Source organism: Zerene cesonia, chromosome 18 (assembly GCF_012273895.1).
Source record: "Zerene cesonia ecotype Mississippi chromosome 18, Zerene_cesonia_1.1, whole genome shotgun sequence".
NCBI lineage: Eukaryota > Metazoa > Arthropoda > Insecta > Lepidoptera > Pieridae > Zerene > Zerene cesonia.
This window is the reverse complement of record NC_052119.1, coordinates 4,474,271-4,493,168: the sequence shown is the minus strand read 5'-3', so window position 1 is coordinate 4,493,168 and position 18,898 is coordinate 4,474,271. Positions and strand designations below refer to the sequence as shown.

Genomic DNA, 18,898 nt, shown 5'->3' with positions numbered 1-18,898 from the left:
TACTGAGCATAAATTATGAGTGAAATTAATTATTATGAAACATAATGCCATTGATATATTTTGAAGATTAAAATAGAAAACAATGTGATGTTTACTTCGCTTTATTGTCACAATCAACACACTTACAATTGTGCACTAAATTAGAGAAAAGTGAATATGTACTTATAGATTACTTTTAAAATAATAGTGTTCACATTTACCAATTAATTCTTCAATCTTTAATTTTTATTTGGTCAAAAGAAAGTGTCCACATAAAACGAAATTGTTACTTAATTACAAAAGCAATAATATTTTTTACTTAATCAAATAAACACTTAAATAAATATGTAACCATTATAAATATAATATACAGGAGGGATAATTTCGAGATTCCTTATGCCTTATCGATACAGATTTATAGACAATAATTATGATTGAATTTTTAATTCACTTTCTACACCTATCCATTAAGCATTATCAGAATATTACATTGCATCCGAAAAAACTAAAATATTAAACATGATATAAAGTAACCCTTTCTAACTGTGTATAAATACAAATATATATTTGGTTTATAAAGAAACATAAATTACCTTACACATGTTGATCTTGAACATAATGTTGTAAATTAAACTGCTATTCATTTGCTCTTAAACAATACTCAATTATTATTTCTAATTATATCATAGTGCATTTAGCACTTATGAGAAATGAGAATGATTTTTTTCTAAATCTGAAATTTATACCATTATCAGTAATAAAAGTTTAGCTTGATCATCATGATAGAATACACTAATCTAATTAAATTTTGTGTTCAAGTTATAAATGTTGAACATAATGGCATTATATACCTGTAAATAAATTTAATTTCTTATCTTCAATGATAGTCAACTTCATTTACAATCCTGAATGTTTTCAAGATTAATTCATATAAACTGGGTCGATATTAGACAATTTTCAACATTATAAGTATCACTTTATATAGTATAGTTAAATAAAATGTTAATCAGTCAAGCTGCATGAAAAGGGCTAAATAATTTAGATTTAGACACGGCATGCACAATCTGATGGTGTCCTTGCTGGTCTCTTTGGTGCAGCCAATCTCTTGGAAGTGCCTGTTCCATACTGTATACCAGACCCTATCCTCTCTGGATCTAACTCTCCCGTCTCTATTTTAGCAAGTATTGTCTTTGAGCACTTCAAGAATGCTTCTTCTACATTCTCACCAGTTTTTGCACTGGTTTCGAGGAACATCAACTCTGAAAATTTTTTAAAATATGTATATGTAGGTTGTATACATAGGTTATTGTATTGACTGAAAAATATTAAGTTTCACTGTCCAAATATAGAAATGTTGATTAAGCTAGCTTACCATTATCTTGTGCAAATTGGCTAGCCTCTGAAAATGTGACCTCTCTAGATTCTTCCAAATCCTTTTTATTTCCAACCAATAATATTACTATATTGGGACTAGCCAGGGTGCATGCATCTCTTAGCCAGTTAGAGAGAGCATTGAATGAGTCTCGAGATGTAATATCATACACAAGCAATGCTCCTGCAGCTCCCCTGTAGTACGAGCGTGTCACTGAACGGAACCTTTCTTGACCTGCTGTATCCCATATTTGGAGTTTAGTCGATTTACCACCAATATTAACAATTTTAGAACCAAATTCCACTCCTATGGTGTGACATCTATCTTCTTTGACTACAAAATAAATCGTTTATTTAAATTATAGATTCAATCAAGCGTGGTGTAAACGAAGGTAGTAGTAGTAGATAGTACATACACTTATTTCCAATAAAGTTATTAAGGAGGCTCGATTTGCCTGTTCCTGCGCTTCCGATTACAAGGAATTTGAACAAATATTCTGAAACAATAATAGACATTTTTTGCGATCCATGGGGAATTCAAAATATTATAGTTATTATAATCAACCCAATTATAATTACCATATGATTCCGACATGATTAAAAATCCTTCTATTACACGTCTATACGCATAAACTTTACATGTGGACAATTAGAAAGAACTATTTTACCCCAATAAAAATTATTTGTTTGCAAATAAAATCTGCAATCCAAACTTCAATAACATACGATGACAATTGACAGTTTTCCCCGTTTTCCCTTTCCTATTGTACCTACCTACGGCTACTGCAGAGTAGGTAATACAGGCACCTACCAAAGAGTAAAGACCAATACAGCCAACGCGAAGGAAAGATTTCTCTCGAGATTTAAAACAGTATTTTTCAGTTCATATATTCTTAAGTAAATTATATTTTTCCGTCAATGAAGGCTGCAAGTCCCACAGAAATAGTACAGTTACATCCATGGCAAGTCCATACAAATAATGTGATATATATCTATTTAACTGTCAATGACTCGCGGCAGCCTACCGAGTGAGTAGTACCTACCTGCATTAGAAACCCCCACCATAGATTATACACTTATATACTGCCCCACAGAGCACTTTTATTTAAGAAACTACTCACTGACATTTGGGACATAGACTATAGATATCAAAACGATGTTAACAAGTTTAGGTGGTAATGCCATCTGTCATTAGACTGGTCAGGGGTGGACACTCGCCTACATGGGCCTCGACGAAAAAGATAGCAGAGCTATCTTTTAAGCTTAACATGAAACAACTGTTTCCTTTTGGTTAGATTTAAAATAGATGTCTCTGCTTTACATTTTCATAAAATTATATCTATTTTTATAAATTGACTATACGTTTTAATAAATACAATAAACATTCTTTTGTAAAGATTAACAATTATGATCAATTATTACGTATTTTTATCAGTATATTCGTTATGTCAATTAAAAACAATAGCAACACTCAGTAGAAATGTGTTTAATTTATATTTATGATGTCAACATTGTTTGTTAGTATAATGGCCGCTGTTACCGGCGCCGACGTTTGACTTTGTTTATTAGTTATTTTAAAAGTATGATCTTAATTGTAAACCCACGATACAGAAGTTGTAAGATAATTTCTAAATTAGTTCGTTCGTTATTCGAGTTGAGGTTGCTCTCAGTTTCGGCACTACGCTAATTATTATATACTCCGCGATATAATAATTAGTAATTTATGGTATTTTGTGTCGTGTTGTGAATATAGTGAGTATTTATTGTAGCTACAATGTAAAATAATATAACAAGTATCGCAATTGTAAAAATAAAAAATAGATAATAAAGACGTAATTTCATATATATTAAGTTGTTTTATTTAAAATCCTCTGTAATGTTTTTTTATTTCCCAGTACGTGTATATAACTATTTTGTTATGTCTTTCTTGTGAATGTTCAGTTGCCAAAACATTCCTATATTTGTTACACGTCAAGGTTAGAACTTGGAACAAAATGTATAAATAAGTCGAAAGGTCCAATATACAAGTGTAATGTGTATAATCTATGGGTCCAATTACCAATATAATGCGTATATATGTATACATGTGTGAATCTATGCATGAGTGTGTGTCCTTAGTTCTTGTTAAGAATATCAGATGGTGCTTCAAAATCGAGGCGTAAAATATCACGCGAGAGGGCACTATATCCGTATTATTATACTACTACCCGTATTATTATACTACGCTTTGGACTAGGTATTTGTGATTGATCTAGTCTGAGCACCAAATTTCTAAAAATAAAATTTGAAAAATGTTGTGTATTAGGAAAAATGTGTGTCCTTGATTGCAATCGCTTGATTACATGTAACAATGTTTTATTTCGTTTAATTGTGCAACTTTGTTGTAGATACTTACATTTGGACAAAATGCGCGTACTACGTTTCAAAAAAGATCTTTTTGGGAATACGTGAACATGATGTTCAATAAACCAGACCCTGACCGTATAAAGCTCTTGGGGCCCGACCGTACATGTGCTGAATGGGTATTACGAAATGGTGGTAAAGTAGTCTGGGCAAATGGAAAAAAGCAGACAGATTACAATTCTTTACCGCCAGACACACAGTCTGTTCCTAAATTGACTGAAATAGATGGAACGGGTTCTTCAATATCACATTATGGTTTCCCCCATCTAAGTATGTTTACCACAATAATATCTTTGATTAGTCTTTCATAACCATATAATGAGTACTTTCAGGTGGATGCACAGACTTGTGGAAAATAATTCTGGACAACAACAAATACATTGATGACAGAGCTTTGAAAGGATTAAATCATGGAAAGGATACATTAACCCATGTCCAAGTTTCAGAGTGTGTTAATGTCACAGATATGGGTGTTAAAGAATTGAGTTCTTTAAACAAACTTCAAACACTGGTCCTCTTTAAATTATCGGGTGTAAATAATCTTGAAGATTGCAAGAAACATATACAATCAAAATTACCCAACTGCAAACTAATAGGTAAAAAGTAATAATAATTGTTTTTAATTTTGTATTGCTCATTTTATTCTGTAAATATAATTTATGCAATATTATTTTGTTGAATCTATGGTAACATATATTTCAGGTGAAGAAGAAAAAGTGGGAGTTTAATAACAAATATAATATTTTTGAGTAACAAAATAAATATATAACCTTAATAGATTTGTTGTAACATATATTGTATTTTTATTGTTCATCACAATTTTACACCCTTTCCAACAGCATCATCAACACAGCTGTAACCATCTCTCTGCAGTAACTCGGCTAATTCTGATTTAATTTTTGTTACAATTGGTGGTCCATAGTATATAAGGGCAGTATAAATTTGCACAGCACTGGCTCCAGCTAGTATTTTTTCATAGGCATCCTGTCCACTAAATATACCACCTACTCCAAGGATAGGTACTTTTCCTGTAGTAAAAATATAAGAAGAAATTATTATGTACTAGAAAAGTAAACCCCACCCCACTTGCATTGTTCATTAATTGTTTCATGCAGAAAAATTACAATCATGAATCTAATTCAACAAATATAACAATGTTCCTTAACTGTTTTAATATAACCAATATTTTCTGTATTGTGTAACTATATGACAATTGTAAAACATACCTCTTGTGAGCTTGTACATGGTCTTTATCATTTCTGTAGATTTATTTCCCAATGGCTTCCCACTGAGTCCACCAGACTCTTGAGAAAATTCTGTATTATTCAGATTAGACCTATCTATTGTTGTGTTGGATATGATAAGACCATCAACTTTAGTATTTTTGTTCAAAATAACAGATACAATGTCTTTCATTTCCTCAATATTTAAGTCTGGGGCAAGTTTAAGTAATAGTGGAGGTTTTTTTGCTATATCTAGAGATTCTATCGTTTTGTTGACTGCATTTAGTAGTTTCTGTAATTCTTCTTTGTTCTGTAAGGACCTCAATCCTGGAGTATTGGGACTAAAAATAAAATAAATTATTTTGATTATTAAATAAATATTAAGAGAAAACAAACCAGTATGCTTTTGTGGTTTTTTTTTTAACTTGTAATTATTGTTCTTTTTGTAAACATACATAATAATATGTCCTATGAAGACTGAAAGAGTAATACCTGCTTATATTAATAACAAAATAATCTGCTATTTTATAAAATTTCTGTATCCCTAATATATAATCGCCAATTGCATTTGTGGAATTCTTATTTTTGCCCAAATTTATACCCAGTAATCCTTTATCTAAGAGTGTTTTGTCCATGTCTTTAATTTTATCAAAGACAATGTTGTGTCCTTCACTATTAAAGCCATATCTATTAATAACAGCTTGATCCTCCGGAAGTCGAAAGACTCTAGGCTTTGGATTGCCGGGTTGAGGTTCAGGTGTCACTGATCCAATTTCCACAATAGAAAAACCAATATTTCTTAGGCCTTTCACTGCATCACCATGCTTATCGAAGCCAGCAGCTATGCCAATAGGATTTTTGAGATTGTAATTTAAAAACGTAGTTTTCTAAAATATATATTTTATATTATAAAATGTTTACTCACTACAAAATTATCAAGCAATTTATGTAAATTAAGTTTTATTGAGATCTCACCAACACGGCAGGGTCATCAAAATTTTCAGAAGGAAAAATACCATATTTTAATGCTGATACACCAAGGTTATGTGCCCATTCAGGGTTCAATAACTGGCTTACAGGTTGTAATACATTTTCGTAATAACCTCTGAAATCCTTTTTGTAATATATTACTTGATAAGAAATTGCACCGCCTAATGTAAGGTAACAGAGAGATTTAATCTTTTTCTGTAATAAAAAGACGTATTGCATTTAACTGATGAATATGTTAACCTTCTTGAAAATATCAACATTAACAAAACGAACCATATTATTTTGTGCGCGACTCATGGCTATTTTTTTAATGGCTTTGCCTTAGATATGTTTTAATGCATATACAGCCGTTAGTATTTTTTTGTTATATTATTAATAAGTACAATCAATAAAGTAAAAGTTTAAAGTAAGTGTAAATAAACTATTGACATTACACTGACGTTTGACGATTGAGCACCATTTAATTGGCCTCAACCACAGAGTACGTATAATGCATTAAATGTCTTTTTAAAATTAAATTGAAAAATACAACAAAAAAAATGATTATGAAGTGGTGTTGGAATCTCCATCTTTAACCGAAACATTTTTTCTTTTCTTACTAATGTCACGTCGCAACGGAACTATTTTATATCTTGACATAGGATGGTAGAGAGTGCTATTGTGCTAGATCGCTGTTGTGCAGTTGTGAACATTATTGTCTAAATTGAAAATTTATTTTAAAGTTTGCTTATCGTTTAGGCTAGACTAGTCGAGTTAATAAATTAACTCTAGAGATGTACAACTACACAAGATATCCATTAGTCAACATGGTGATGGTCAACATCAAAAATACTCAATTTTCTAAATTTTTTTGAACTTCACTCATTTTTGTAGCGATGCGATAGCGGTTAAAAGCGGTGATTTTGTACTTATTACACAATAAGCATACATACAGAGATATATAATGGTATATATTGTCTAGGTAACATACAGGCTAAAGCTTATTTCGGAAACTGAGAAGCATGATGCAGTATAGAGATGTAAAAAATTGTGCAATTACAAAATTTGGTACACGCAATGAGCATTTTCTATAAATTTTAAGATCTGCGAGATTGGAACATTTAATGTTCTGCAGAAATTCGTAAAGGAAAGTGTTATATCTATACCTAAAACCTAATTTTATCAAAACCTCCAGTATTCGCGAACGAAATCGGAAGCACCAGCTTCCTAGTTATATATAAATACTTTTCCAACAAAATGACAATATAACTTGCTCTGTGGAACTCAATCGATAGCATTATTAATTTTGTATAATCTATGACTTACGAATGTCATTTGTCAGATAAAAGTGCACAATAAAATAATTTTTATGATTAAAATATAAAACTAGATTAGTATTTATTTATGCAACTCATTTTTTATTGCTGTTATAAAAATTTCAACAAAAATAAATTATCTGGTTGTTGTGTATATTATTGTATGGAATTTAAGTCGAGGGGTGTAAACTGTCACAAATTAACTTGATCTGTGTCACAAATATTTAAGGCAGCTTTTTGTGTTATTGTTTTTAAAGTGTGTAGCTTAAACCGCATTCTTATTAATTTAACCGACTACTTTGATTCACTTTTATATTGAACTATAATCATGAAGGCAATTCTAATTTTCGACAGTGTAAATGATTTATTGTATTCTAAATGGGACGAAGAATTTTTGCGCCGAATGAAATCTTTTAATGACCAAGTAGGTATTTTAACATTTAATTAAACGTTCTTACTTATTTCAACTTTCCTGCTGTAAGTGTATGTAGTGTGTAAAAAAATTATAAAATATACAGTCAAAATCTGTTTTTAACGATGTGTTGTATGTTCTAAACAGTTTTGACTATATATTAGAGATGCCACGAATATTCGGCAGCTATTCGGTATTCGGCCGAATAATACGTACTATTCGGCCGAATACCGAATAGCAAATCAATGAAAAAAAGACATATTACTCAAAATTATCTATGTATTTCCAAATTACAACTCTTTAGTAATTAAAATTGATCAGTGGTAAGTTGTGATGGATAAAAACAAGCTTTTCAGCATTTATTGGTAGCAAACGACTACGCTTTTCATCGTAAATGATACCAGCCTCAGAAAATAACCTCTCTATACACGCTACTTTCAGGAGAAGAAAGATACATTTTAACAAATTTCGAAAGGTTTGGGTATTGTTTTTCGTTTGCTAACCACCACTTGTAAGGACCGGCCTTCCTATCTAGGCGACTATCCTTGACGTGATTTACTTGCAATTGAATTGAAACAAATAGCCATCAATCTCCTGCCGCGCCAACGCAACGAGGAAAACAGGTTTTTACTTGTCTTATTCCAGCGAACGTGCCCCGTGTATTGATTTTAGCGTGTATTTCGCGCCGAATATTCGGCGCTTCGGCCGACAGCGTTGCCGAATATTCGGTATTCGGTATTCGGCCAATCAACTATTTGTGGCATCTCTACTATATATACAAATTTTTATTTCAGGAAGCCAATGAAACAATAACTGACAGTCACCATGTCTCACAACTTTTGTCACCAATCATAACATCGCAGCGTATAATGGCAGCTCAATTTAGTAATACCTACACATCCATGCAATGCAAAGATAAAACATCCATCGTTTTTGATGAGGTAAAACCAATAATTTTCATTAGTAACATGTATGGAATGCATTTTATATACATTTAAAAAAATAATATTTAAGAATGGCTAAGAAATAATCAGATGTTTACTTATCCCTACTTATATTATAATTGCGAAAGTAACTCTGTCTGTCCGTCTGTTACACTTTCACGCCTAAACCACTGAACCAATTTTTATGTAATTTGGTATGAAGGTAGAAATGAACTTGGGAAAGGACATAGGATGATTATTATCACGAAAAAAAGGATACAAGGAGTTGAAATAGGGAGATGAAAGCAATATATCCAAATTTCATGCAGGTGAAGCCGCGGGCGGAATGCTAGTAGTGGTACCTTATAAAAATATTCATCTATGATATGTTTGAATATTTCATATTAACTTGAAGATATTTAAATATTGCCTTGCAAATTATATATATATTATTTGTTCTTAGTGGTTGGACCATGTGTTTATGATTATCAGTGAAGATAGCGTGGATGACTCCCACAGGGAGCTATTGGACTGTAAGACATTAGTACAGCATATATGTGGACAGAATATTAACCTGTAAGTTCTTATTTTATATGTTCAATAATGATGCCCTTGTCTTTAGTTTTAATGATACAAATCTTATAAAATATTGCATCTTTATAAATAGATATGTCCCCCACCAAATGATCACAACATTATTTGTAGTATTTGTAATAGAGATGCACCATTAAAGCAGTTGTGATGTTATCCACATGAACAGATAAATTGAAAAATCTGTTTATTTCTATTCTGGTTTAGGGGTATGATTTTCGCTTGGGGTGGCTTTGCAGATATATATTTAAAATGTTTGCAAACAACGAGAAAATGCAGAGAAGAATATTGTATATTACAAAAAATTATGCTCCTATACATTACAATAATTGCGAGTGAGATTTTATACTGTATACCTAATCAATTTTAATTCGTCCCTCGGTTTTGCAGCCACTATTGCAGTCAGTAGATCCTGGAAGTATGGCCTAACATATCATGGCCAAAATCTCCTCTAAAATCTCTAGATCTAATTTGGTTCGTTTTTTTTTATAAGGGTTACATCAAAGATGTTCTTTATGGGCAATGTACAACAACAGAGGAAATGTGACTAAAAATTAATTCTGCCTCCAAAAGCGTGTACAAGTTTCTATGTTGTTTTGTGCACATGTACATCCTCAACTTGGAAGTACCTGGAAGATATTTTGAACACTTCATTTGATTGAGACCTATGTAATGTCCATTATTTAGTTATGCTGATTTAATGATTGTTTCTGATATTTTATTGCGGTTTCAACCCAACTGATTTTATGAAATGGTATCTGTATCAGGAAAATAATCATAGTACACTAAATCTGTGACACTGAAACTGAATATATATTTTTTCCCCTTTAGTAATTTTGTCCCATTCCTGGTTTCTAGCCTTCATTCGTCAATTTATCAAGATTGGTTGTCCATGCTCTTGGACAGCCGTTTGAAAGGTGATTCGATTCCTGGTGCAAGCGGTGTGATTGGAGAGAGTGGCGCCACTATTGCTGCACTTAATGCACTTAAAAGTGTTGCTAAAGAACTGAAGCCACCTCACCCGCATTATCATTTAATGCTTTATGTGGGGGACAAAATGCTTGCTTTGTATTCAAGGTATGATTTAAATAAATAAGTATAAGTATAATAACATATGTGTAAAAAATAAATTAGTGAGTAAAAAATAAAGTCTTTCATTTATCAAATTTTTTAGAATATTATTTTGTTATATATTATATAATGTATACTTTAAATAATATTTATGTTGCTAAATGAGTTTTAAATATTGATTGGCCCAATTTTATTCTGCCTTTGTAGCCGTGGCAGTGAAGATCTCATGCCACCAGATTTAATTTTATTGAGCATACAATGCATAGCTGCCCAAGAATATTGGAGGGATTTGGAAAAAAATCTGGATAGTGAAAACTTGCGATTGCCTTGTAAGTTTGTCTGTGTATGAAAAAAGGGCAACTTGGTAAATCAATAACAATGTTATATAAAATGTATATTCTTATATTGAAGGGTTATCAGAAGAGAACAGTGCTATAGTTCACATGTGTGCGGGAAGTGGTTGCAGTCCTAGCGCACCGCACTCGTTGCATCTCATAGAAGTTGCACCCAGAGTAATTTTTGTTGTGCTAATTGATATGGATTTGAGGTATACTTTCTAGTTAGTTAATAACATATTTACCACTAAAACCTCTTAATAATGTCATTAATCGAACTTATTTTTTCAGGGATGTAGGAATAGCTGCTCATATGTCTAGTCAAATACTTACAAATTTAAGACGAATTTTACTTCAAAGAAATTTGGAATTATTACCAGCATCTCTAGATTCTCTAGAAGCTGCATTGAAAAAGGTATAATGAGGTTAAAATTATAAATATTCATATTTTACGTAATATGCAGAAAATTTGGAGAGAAAAAAAATGTGTGTTATCCTTTTTTGCAGACAACCGATTCTCTGCGTAAAACAAAGGGCAATGCAAATCTTTGTGCACGACTTACGAGCCGGATGTTGGAACTAAGGAAGTCATGTACCACAACAACACCTTTGACTCCGGAAACAACGGCTACGGCAATGCATACGGCTTTAGAAGCAGTCATCGAACAATTGAAGCCAGATATTCCAAGTCTTAAACTGGAACAACCCTTGAAGGATCTGCGGATACTACTGGCACCATATATAGAGTTCCTGCAAGTGAAAGCTAGGCGCTACTTCAGTTTGGGATCATATCCTTTTCAATGTTTAGCATGTCCATAAATGTGATTTTTTTAAAATATGATCGGTTTGGATGCATTGAAATGCATTTTGCATTATTTAATTATCATTTATAGCATTTATATAAAATAAAACAGTACCGAGTAAATTTGAAATATAAAAAAAAAAAGCATGTATCATATTTCATTTGGCGATAATGGTTATTGATCTTTTTGGATATGCCATCTGATTGAGCCTCGTACAAATGTCGAATGATTTTGTGTCGACTTTTATCAGTATCGATCTATGTTGAATGCTCATCCATGGTATTCTTTTGAGCTTTATTTGGAATTGCATTCTGGAATCCATTTAAGTGTTTAGTTATGTAAAGCTTGGTTACTAATGGTACCTAGCATCCAATATTCGCTTTCATTAAAAAAGGTATCCGCAGTTGGGTCTAATAATTATATACCCCCAAATAATTTGGTCTGAACATATAGGATTGCATAGTCTGTGTTTGTTTGAATTGTGTCGGTATGTGCTATCAATTATTTCGCTTAATTCGGGTTTCACGGGTGAGATGGAAGGGAGTAGTTCCCTAACCCTGCACAAGTATGTGGAAGAGTTTCCGGGGCTCATTCATTTCATCTACGTGGATCGGACCACGGGAAGGTTTTTGGCTCCCGATATGGCAGACTGCGCTGATATGCTGACACCAGATACTGTAAGTTTTTAAATATATACGTATCCGTAAATCGTTCTTGTCCTTTTGTAATTGTGTATGGTTTTTATACTTTGTATTTTTTTATATTTGTAACACTTTCACGCAAAACCACTGGACCGATTTCTAAGATTCTTTCATCATGAGAAAGTTGCAACTTCACTGAGTGGCATAGGCTATATATGGGCTATACGATGGGCGAAGTCGGGGCGAACAGCTAGTTTTATAAATTTAAAAACTAATGAAAGCATTATAAAGAACCGAGTTAAATATATCTTCTGCTCGTTCAATTAACGAATGGCTCGCATCCGCGATGCACCAGATCCGCGACATAATGCGTCGCACGATGTTCGCGCTGCGCGAGGGCTACGGCGCGGCGACGTGGCGGCGCGGCGCGCTGCACGTGTGCGCGGTGCAGTGGTGGGAGCGGCGCGGGCAGCCCGTGCGCCCCGCGCCGCACCACCCGGCCGCGCTGCGCGCGCTCGCCCCAGGCGACATACTCTCCACGTTCTATAGGTGAGTGCCTGCCTGCTTGCAGAACCACAAAGGACCACGCTTACACACGACTAACCTAATTTTTTTCACATCGCCCCTGCAAATAGGTTTGTCCGGCGGTGTTGAGGAAATATAAGGGCGATTAGCCCTCCTGAGTGTGTTTACCCGTCCACGTTTACGGGCGGCGCTAGCAACCCGCTGCAGAATGCAAGGGCACGCGCTCTGATAATTTCCGACACACTTTCCTGACGGATCCCATTCATGATAGGACCAATAAAGCATTACTGTTTGCTTTATTGGGCCTATCATGCTCGATCGATCAACGCCTTGTTTCTCGTTGTAATAGCCGAAAATGTTTATTAAATTTATGTTTTCATCAACGTTCTTTCCAAGTTCCAGTTTCTAGTTTATGGTTGGTTTTGTTCCTTTATTGATTTCGAAGGATTTGTTATATAGAAGCAGGATAGTAGGTATAATTTTGGGGTCTTGAATGTTGTTTTATTTTTTTTTTGTTTTATGAAAAATAATCGCTCTTCAATTCTTGTTGAACTAAAAGTATACAATATAAGAAGAAAATAAATGCCCATGTTAACAACAATGTTATTATAATTCCATAGATTGACCTATTTAGAGGCCTTTTTACCTATTAATTTTTCCTGTCAGTATTTTGTAACTGTAAATTAAGAATTTCTGACAAAAACACGTATTATATTAAGTTACCAATTTTTTTTTACAGACAACTGTTAGAGCTAGTATTCCCGAACGACCATCAAGGCGTAAGCATAAAAGAGCTTATTTGTATACACTTGGGTTTACTGCCGGCGTCTACCGCCGTGCAACAGGCGCGTCGACTTGCCCATTCCGTTTACGAGATGGCTGGAGAGAATCCCGCTATTGCGTCTGATTTATTGTGAATACATTAAAAAATACTGAAAACTGTATGGAATTCGTTGTTCTGAAATAATAAAGAGTGGTTATTAATTTCATACTTAGGTTAAATAGGTTCAGTAAAAATATGATTTAGAAAGTGATAAAATTTTCACGAAATTCTATGCAGATTGAGTAGAACTTCTAGAGACAGTTCTAATTCATATCTAATGGAATATTAGTAAACGGATAGCAGGGCGCCAATTTTTGACGAACTACTAAAACTTGCTCAGAATATTGAAAAAAACTTTTATTGATAAATTATGTAGTCAGTACATTATCTATTAACGACAAAGAATATGAAGTTGGCAAATATTTACTCGTACAAGGTAGGTTTAGGTAAAATAAAAATACAATAATTACTTATTGTATTATTATTTTTGGTATGTATTAGTTGCAAACTTTGATACTTACCTACTTCTATTTTTATATACCTAATTTATCTAGGTATTTAATCTAGGTAGGGGTTTTATTTGTATATTGGTTTCTACTGTAATTAGAGTATTGTAATGAGATTTTGTTTTTATATCCTTATTGTTATCTTAATCAATGTGAATTTAAGTGAGTAAAACGCCTCATTTTATATGGACTACCAATTCAATTCTACTGTACTGCGTGTTGTTGGTTTTGTCTGTTAATCTTTTTTTATTTTTTTTTACATTGTTTTTTATTGTTTAGGATGTAATGGGAATTAAGAACTATTTATTAAATAACTCTATTAAGTAAAACTTCACGATTATAAAAAAAAAAATATTGAACAAGCACCAGACAAATAATTATCTAAATATTTAACAATGACTACAGGAATGAACATTCCATATTATTTTAAAAACATTAAACTACTAGTAAGAAGTAGTCTGATTAGTGATTAGATTTAACTTATATTTTATTATTGTATTGTATTGTTTTACTTTGGTGCCCATTTAGTTTTAAATGATTTAATATACTTTTGAAATCACTGGAGAATAGTAATAGTGCCAATTTAGTGATATTATTGAAATACATTTTTTACAATAATGTATTAAATTCTAGTCTGCTTAAGATTTTAAGAATATGTGTATCCATTTCTTGCCAATATGTTGCCAATATTCGAATTTTTGTATTTGTTAACAATTTAAAAAAATTAATAAAGTGTACTTGCTATCTGTTCTTTGTTTATTTTTTGAACTGTGAAATAGGTTTTTCAATTGAGAAGTGCTAATTACTTCAATTACATGTTTCGTCCAAGCAATCCTTATAATATGTTTTAGGTTTTGTTTTTTCTTAGTTCATCTTTTTAGACATTCTAAAAAAGGATGCTTTTTTGGTCTGAAATAAAGGGTGATAAATGAATCCAAATATTTAAATCAATTTTGAACTTATACTTTATTACAAAAATAACATTATTACTAAACAAGATGAATGTTAATTTACACAAAATATAATGAGAATAATGATTATTCTATGTTCTTGTTATTAACAATAATGATACTTATATACAATGTAATGTTCCCTGAAGGTAAACGATTATCTAGAGATAATATACCATTTTTTATCATTTTAAAGTATTTTATATGAGATGACAAGATTAAGTTCTTATTTAAAACTATGTTACATTAGATATGTCTGCTATTAGATAATAGTTACAAGTAACACAAATTTAACACTGATATAATGTAGATAATATTAAGTTACATTATATTGTAATGTATGCTTACAATAATACAACTAAGTCAGAAATTGGTAACTTATAACATTAACATTTATAAGGCACTTAGTATTCAGGTGAACTTTCACCAAAACATGTAGCATTATCATTGATGATTATGGGTTTTTGCACAGGTCTATCTTCAACATCAAAGCTTATAAGGTCCTCTGTAAAATTACTTGATTTCTGTAAAGATAATAGTCAAGATTATATTGTAAGAATTAATGTTTTCTATGGTATGGACTTCTGTTGTTAGCAAGTGAGTGATAAATAAAGTAAGAGGTTTAATCCACTTGAGATATATGAAAAGAATAAAACTAATCAAAAAGGATGGACTAAATATCATTTAACTCTTTTTTTATAATTCACTAGCTGTGACCCGCGGTCGAAACCGCGTAAGTCCGTATCCCGTAGGAATATCGGTATAAAAAGTGCCTATGTGTTATTTCAGTTGTCCAGCTATCTACGAAGCAAATTTCATTGCAATCGGTTCAGTAGTTTTTGCGTGAAAGAGTAACAGACGCACGCATACATATGCATCCATCCTCACAAACTTTCGCATTTATAGTATTATTATTCGCCAATAGATGTCAGGAAGAATCATAATAAATTGGGTCTACTCAAACGCAAGTAAGTTTAAGTCGATAAAACACGAATATGACATTTTCTAAAAAAAAATTCCTAGCTAGATCGATTTATCGCCCCCGAAACCCCCCATATACTAGATTTCATGAAAATCGTTGGAGCCGATTCCGAGATTCCAATTATATATATATATATATATATACAAGAATTGCTCGTTTAAAGGTATAAGATATACATTTCAGGTAATTCCGCTATCCTTACTTATATTATAAATGCAAAAGTAGCTCTGGCTGTCTGTCTGTTATACTTTCACACCTAAACCACTCAACCAATTTTGATGTAATTTGGTATGAAGGTAGAACTGAACTTGGGAAAGGACACAGGATTATTTTTATCGTGAAAAAAAGGGTAGAAGGAGTTGAAATAGGGAAATGAAACCGAGATAATCAACCGAGACCAAAAGCTAGTAAAGTATAAATACTATCTCAATTCAATTCAATTTTATTTTATGAATGGCAGTGCTGTGTTGCCACAATTTTGCCAATGTCACGTTGTGGATAGTTTTACATCTGAGTTTTATAAGAGGCTCAAAAGTATCCGTCAAGCGCAGATATCTACAACACAAAAATGAAACACACAATATGTATATAGAAATTACCATTACTACCAACACTAACCAAATTACCAACACTAAGTTAATTTGTTATGGACAAACAGTAATAATGTACAAAGTATAACAAATTTAGAGATAACATAAACAAATGGGGTACTAGTTAGTGAGAGAAGGGATTTCATGTTAGTAGGACGAGGTACGGTATAAATTATATCTCTTAGTGTGCTCAAAAAAAAAAATTACACAAAACCTTTTTTCCTTTGACTTATCCTAAAAGGATAGAAAAAGCTGCTTAAAAGATAAACTCTCCTACTTAAGATATAAATAATTTCCTCACATTTTAGGGGGGCTATCCATACAATACATTACTGGAGCATTATAAATATATATATGAAAAACTGAAAAATTGAGGTATCTTTACTAAAACTGAAGCGATATTGACATAAAAACGTAGAAAAGGTAAAAGTAAAAACCTTAATAAGTTCACATGAAAGAAGCCACTGGTGGAAAGTTAGTTAATAAAATAATTAAGACCAATCCTTGCTGTATTTATAAATCCTAATTAAAATTATGTTAATGCAAAAGTAACTCTTGCTCTTTATATCTTCTCCATGCCTTAATTACTGAATTAATCTAGATGACATTTGGTAAAAAATTAGTTTGTGACCTGAGAAAGGACAGGATGGGAAAAGGAGTTGTGTTGGTGTTACAGTTTATACGTGCTTTGTCAGCATTTATATGGAATATTGAGTAAAAGAAAAATACTCACTTTACTAGTATTTGTTTCCGATTTCTTCTTAAGCACAGCTGCATAATTAAGTGTTGGAGGTTTGGAAGAACTGGAGGGCAATACTGGGCTAGGTGATCTGTCTTTCACATTGTTTTCAATAAGTTGCACTGAATTTTCACTATCGGTTAAAATGTCACTATTGCTATTTATAACTACATTTGGCATGCTGAGCAGGTCAATTGTGGGTGGTGTTTTCAAAGCCTCTATGCAGGCATCTACCATCTCAACTTCCTTATTTACATATTTTTCCTCCAACATCTTATTGTAAGAGGTATCTAAATCAGAAGCCTGTTTTTCAGCAAGAATGGAATTCATTTGTTTGATTTCAGCCTCCAATTCTCTGATTGTTGATTCATTTTTAGCTGCTATTTGCGCTTCCTTCACAAGCCTTACGTCTACAGCCTGTTGGATCATAAGTATGGCATCATTTGTGTTGTTGTTATGAACATTACTTTCCTTCACTATCTTGTTGAATATACAGTGCGGTGTCAATCTATTGGCCTTTTTATACCCAGTTACTTTTTCTCCTAAATTGGCCGTCACATCTTCAATGTATTCATACATGTCAAAGCAATTGATTTTCCCGAATCTATATATCAATGTGTGAGTTGAACCTGCGATTGAAACCTTAGATGATAAGTTACATGTAACAAATGTTTTTTTGCTGTGGATTTTTTCAAAATATTTTTGCAATCCTTTAGATATTAACTTGTCCCGAAAAGTTGGTTTAATGCTGCTGCATTTGCGGTATTTGTACCAACCAACAACCTCGGATGCTACGTTTGATAGTAGGTCAGATAACACATCTTCTTTTATACTACCAGAAGGTAAATAAAATAGTGAAACAGATGGTAACGGCAACACTGTCCGTATAGCAATTTGTGTATCCAAGCGAGCACTGTCATTGTGTGAGTCCGATATATGATTTTTAATCTCCGAAGTTACATCTCCAATTAAGAATCCTTCCTGGAAGTACAAAGTGTTGCAAAATTTATTAAAAATAACAAATGACATTATAAGTTAATATATTATTTATAACAATGAGCACATATACCTGACTGTTGGAGGAATTTAGGCATTCGTAGAGTAGGAAGGAAAGTGCGGTGCCATTTAGCGACACCTTTTCTGTGTAAGCCATTTAGGTGTTAGTTTTGTACTATGTTTAGATCCTCTAAAACACGTAAATGAGTATAAAGATTCATTTAAAACTTAGTAATTGATTACATTTCTACTCTTAATTAACTATTAATAATTCACAAATAGACAGAAAGCAAACGTCAATTTTAGTATGTCATAAGTCATTGGCTCTTAAATTCATAGCTGTGTCACAAATCATAATGTGACGTGATCACAGAGTAAGTAACGTACTTTACAAGATTTAACAGATCACATATATTACACAAGTTTTTATTGAAAAAGTTTACAGTGGATTGACGCATATGGCAAATACACTAAATAATTTTTCCTATTGACATAAATGACATTATAATGTTAGCTATTATTATTAGACTAATATTTTAATGTCGCTTATTTCAATGCAGCCTTTTTGCATTTTGATTATCTGCTATGTTTAAAAAAATCAACTTATTAGCTGTTGGGGTGCGCGCACTTGCTGCGCACACGCACATTAAGTCAGTAATTTATTCTAATCTTCATTGAGTTTAAATTAATAACTCCACAAATTAATTTAAACGTTTGTAGCATTCTTTTTTTCATTATTGATTTGATCTG

The 18,898-nt window shown here is 32.3% G+C and overlaps 5 protein-coding genes across 8 annotated transcripts; 2 read left to right on the top strand and 3 right to left on the bottom strand.

Annotated features, from left to right (window-relative positions):
• Positions 1–73: 73 nt before the first annotated feature.
• LOC119834066 (ras-related protein Rab-4B-like) lies at positions 74–2,415 on the bottom strand. Its single transcript, XM_038358347.1, has 4 exons — positions 2,394–2,415; positions 1,767–1,847; positions 1,352–1,684; positions 74–1,238 (listed from the first exon to the last, which is right to left on the bottom strand). The coding sequence occupies exons 1-4, from the start codon at positions 2,413–2,415 to the stop codon at positions 1,024–1,026; spliced, it is 651 nt and encodes a 216-aa protein (XP_038214275.1). The 3' UTR covers positions 74–1,023.
• Positions 2,416–2,870: 455 nt separating this feature from the next.
• Positions 2,871–4,729, top strand: LOC119833877 (ATP synthase subunit s, mitochondrial). Of its 4 annotated transcripts, none has more exons than XM_038358094.1 (4): positions 2,871–3,102; positions 3,738–4,023; positions 4,086–4,349; positions 4,456–4,629. In XM_038358094.1, exons 2-4 carry the CDS (start codon positions 3,804–3,806, stop codon positions 4,479–4,481), a joined length of 510 nt encoding a protein of 169 aa, XP_038214022.1. In that variant the 5' UTR covers positions 2,871–3,102; positions 3,738–3,803; the 3' UTR covers positions 4,482–4,629. The 4 variants fall into 4 exon arrangements, with proteins under 4 accessions (XP_038214022.1, XP_038214021.1, XP_038214020.1 ...); XM_038358093.1 differs by lacking the exon at positions 2,871–3,102 and adding an exon at positions 3,451–3,586; XM_038358092.1 differs by lacking the exon at positions 2,871–3,102 and adding an exon at positions 3,503–3,662 and having other exon boundaries at positions 4,593–4,729.
• LOC119833876 (dihydroorotate dehydrogenase (quinone), mitochondrial) lies at positions 4,531–6,422 on the bottom strand. The gene is made up of 5 exons (XM_038358090.1): positions 6,240–6,422; positions 5,952–6,161; positions 5,469–5,863; positions 4,980–5,317; positions 4,531–4,781 (listed from the first exon to the last, which is right to left on the bottom strand). The coding sequence occupies exons 1-5, from the start codon at positions 6,261–6,263 to the stop codon at positions 4,567–4,569; spliced, it is 1,182 nt and encodes a 393-aa protein (XP_038214018.1). The 5' UTR covers positions 6,264–6,422; the 3' UTR covers positions 4,531–4,566.
• An 879-nt stretch (positions 6,423–7,301) lies between these two features.
• LOC119833921 (Hermansky-Pudlak syndrome 1 protein homolog) lies at positions 7,302–14,635 on the top strand. The gene is made up of 11 exons (XM_038358155.1): positions 7,302–7,685; positions 8,468–8,614; positions 9,060–9,172; positions 10,046–10,264; positions 10,466–10,587; positions 10,670–10,805; positions 10,885–11,008; positions 11,101–11,381; positions 11,923–12,073; positions 12,393–12,586; positions 13,302–14,635. The coding sequence occupies exons 1-11, from the start codon at positions 7,590–7,592 to the stop codon at positions 13,477–13,479; spliced, it is 1,761 nt and encodes a 586-aa protein (XP_038214083.1). The 5' UTR covers positions 7,302–7,589; the 3' UTR covers positions 13,480–14,635.
• Positions 14,636–14,838: 203 nt separating this feature from the next.
• On the bottom strand, positions 14,839–18,460 carry LOC119833952 (BRCA1-A complex subunit Abraxas 1-like). The gene is made up of 3 exons (XM_038358199.1): positions 18,222–18,460; positions 17,147–18,133; positions 14,839–15,365 (listed from the first exon to the last, which is right to left on the bottom strand). Exons 1-3 carry the CDS (start codon positions 18,303–18,305, stop codon positions 15,246–15,248), a joined length of 1,191 nt encoding a protein of 396 aa, XP_038214127.1. The 5' UTR covers positions 18,306–18,460; the 3' UTR covers positions 14,839–15,245.
• Between the last annotated feature and the right edge of the window lie 438 nt (positions 18,461–18,898).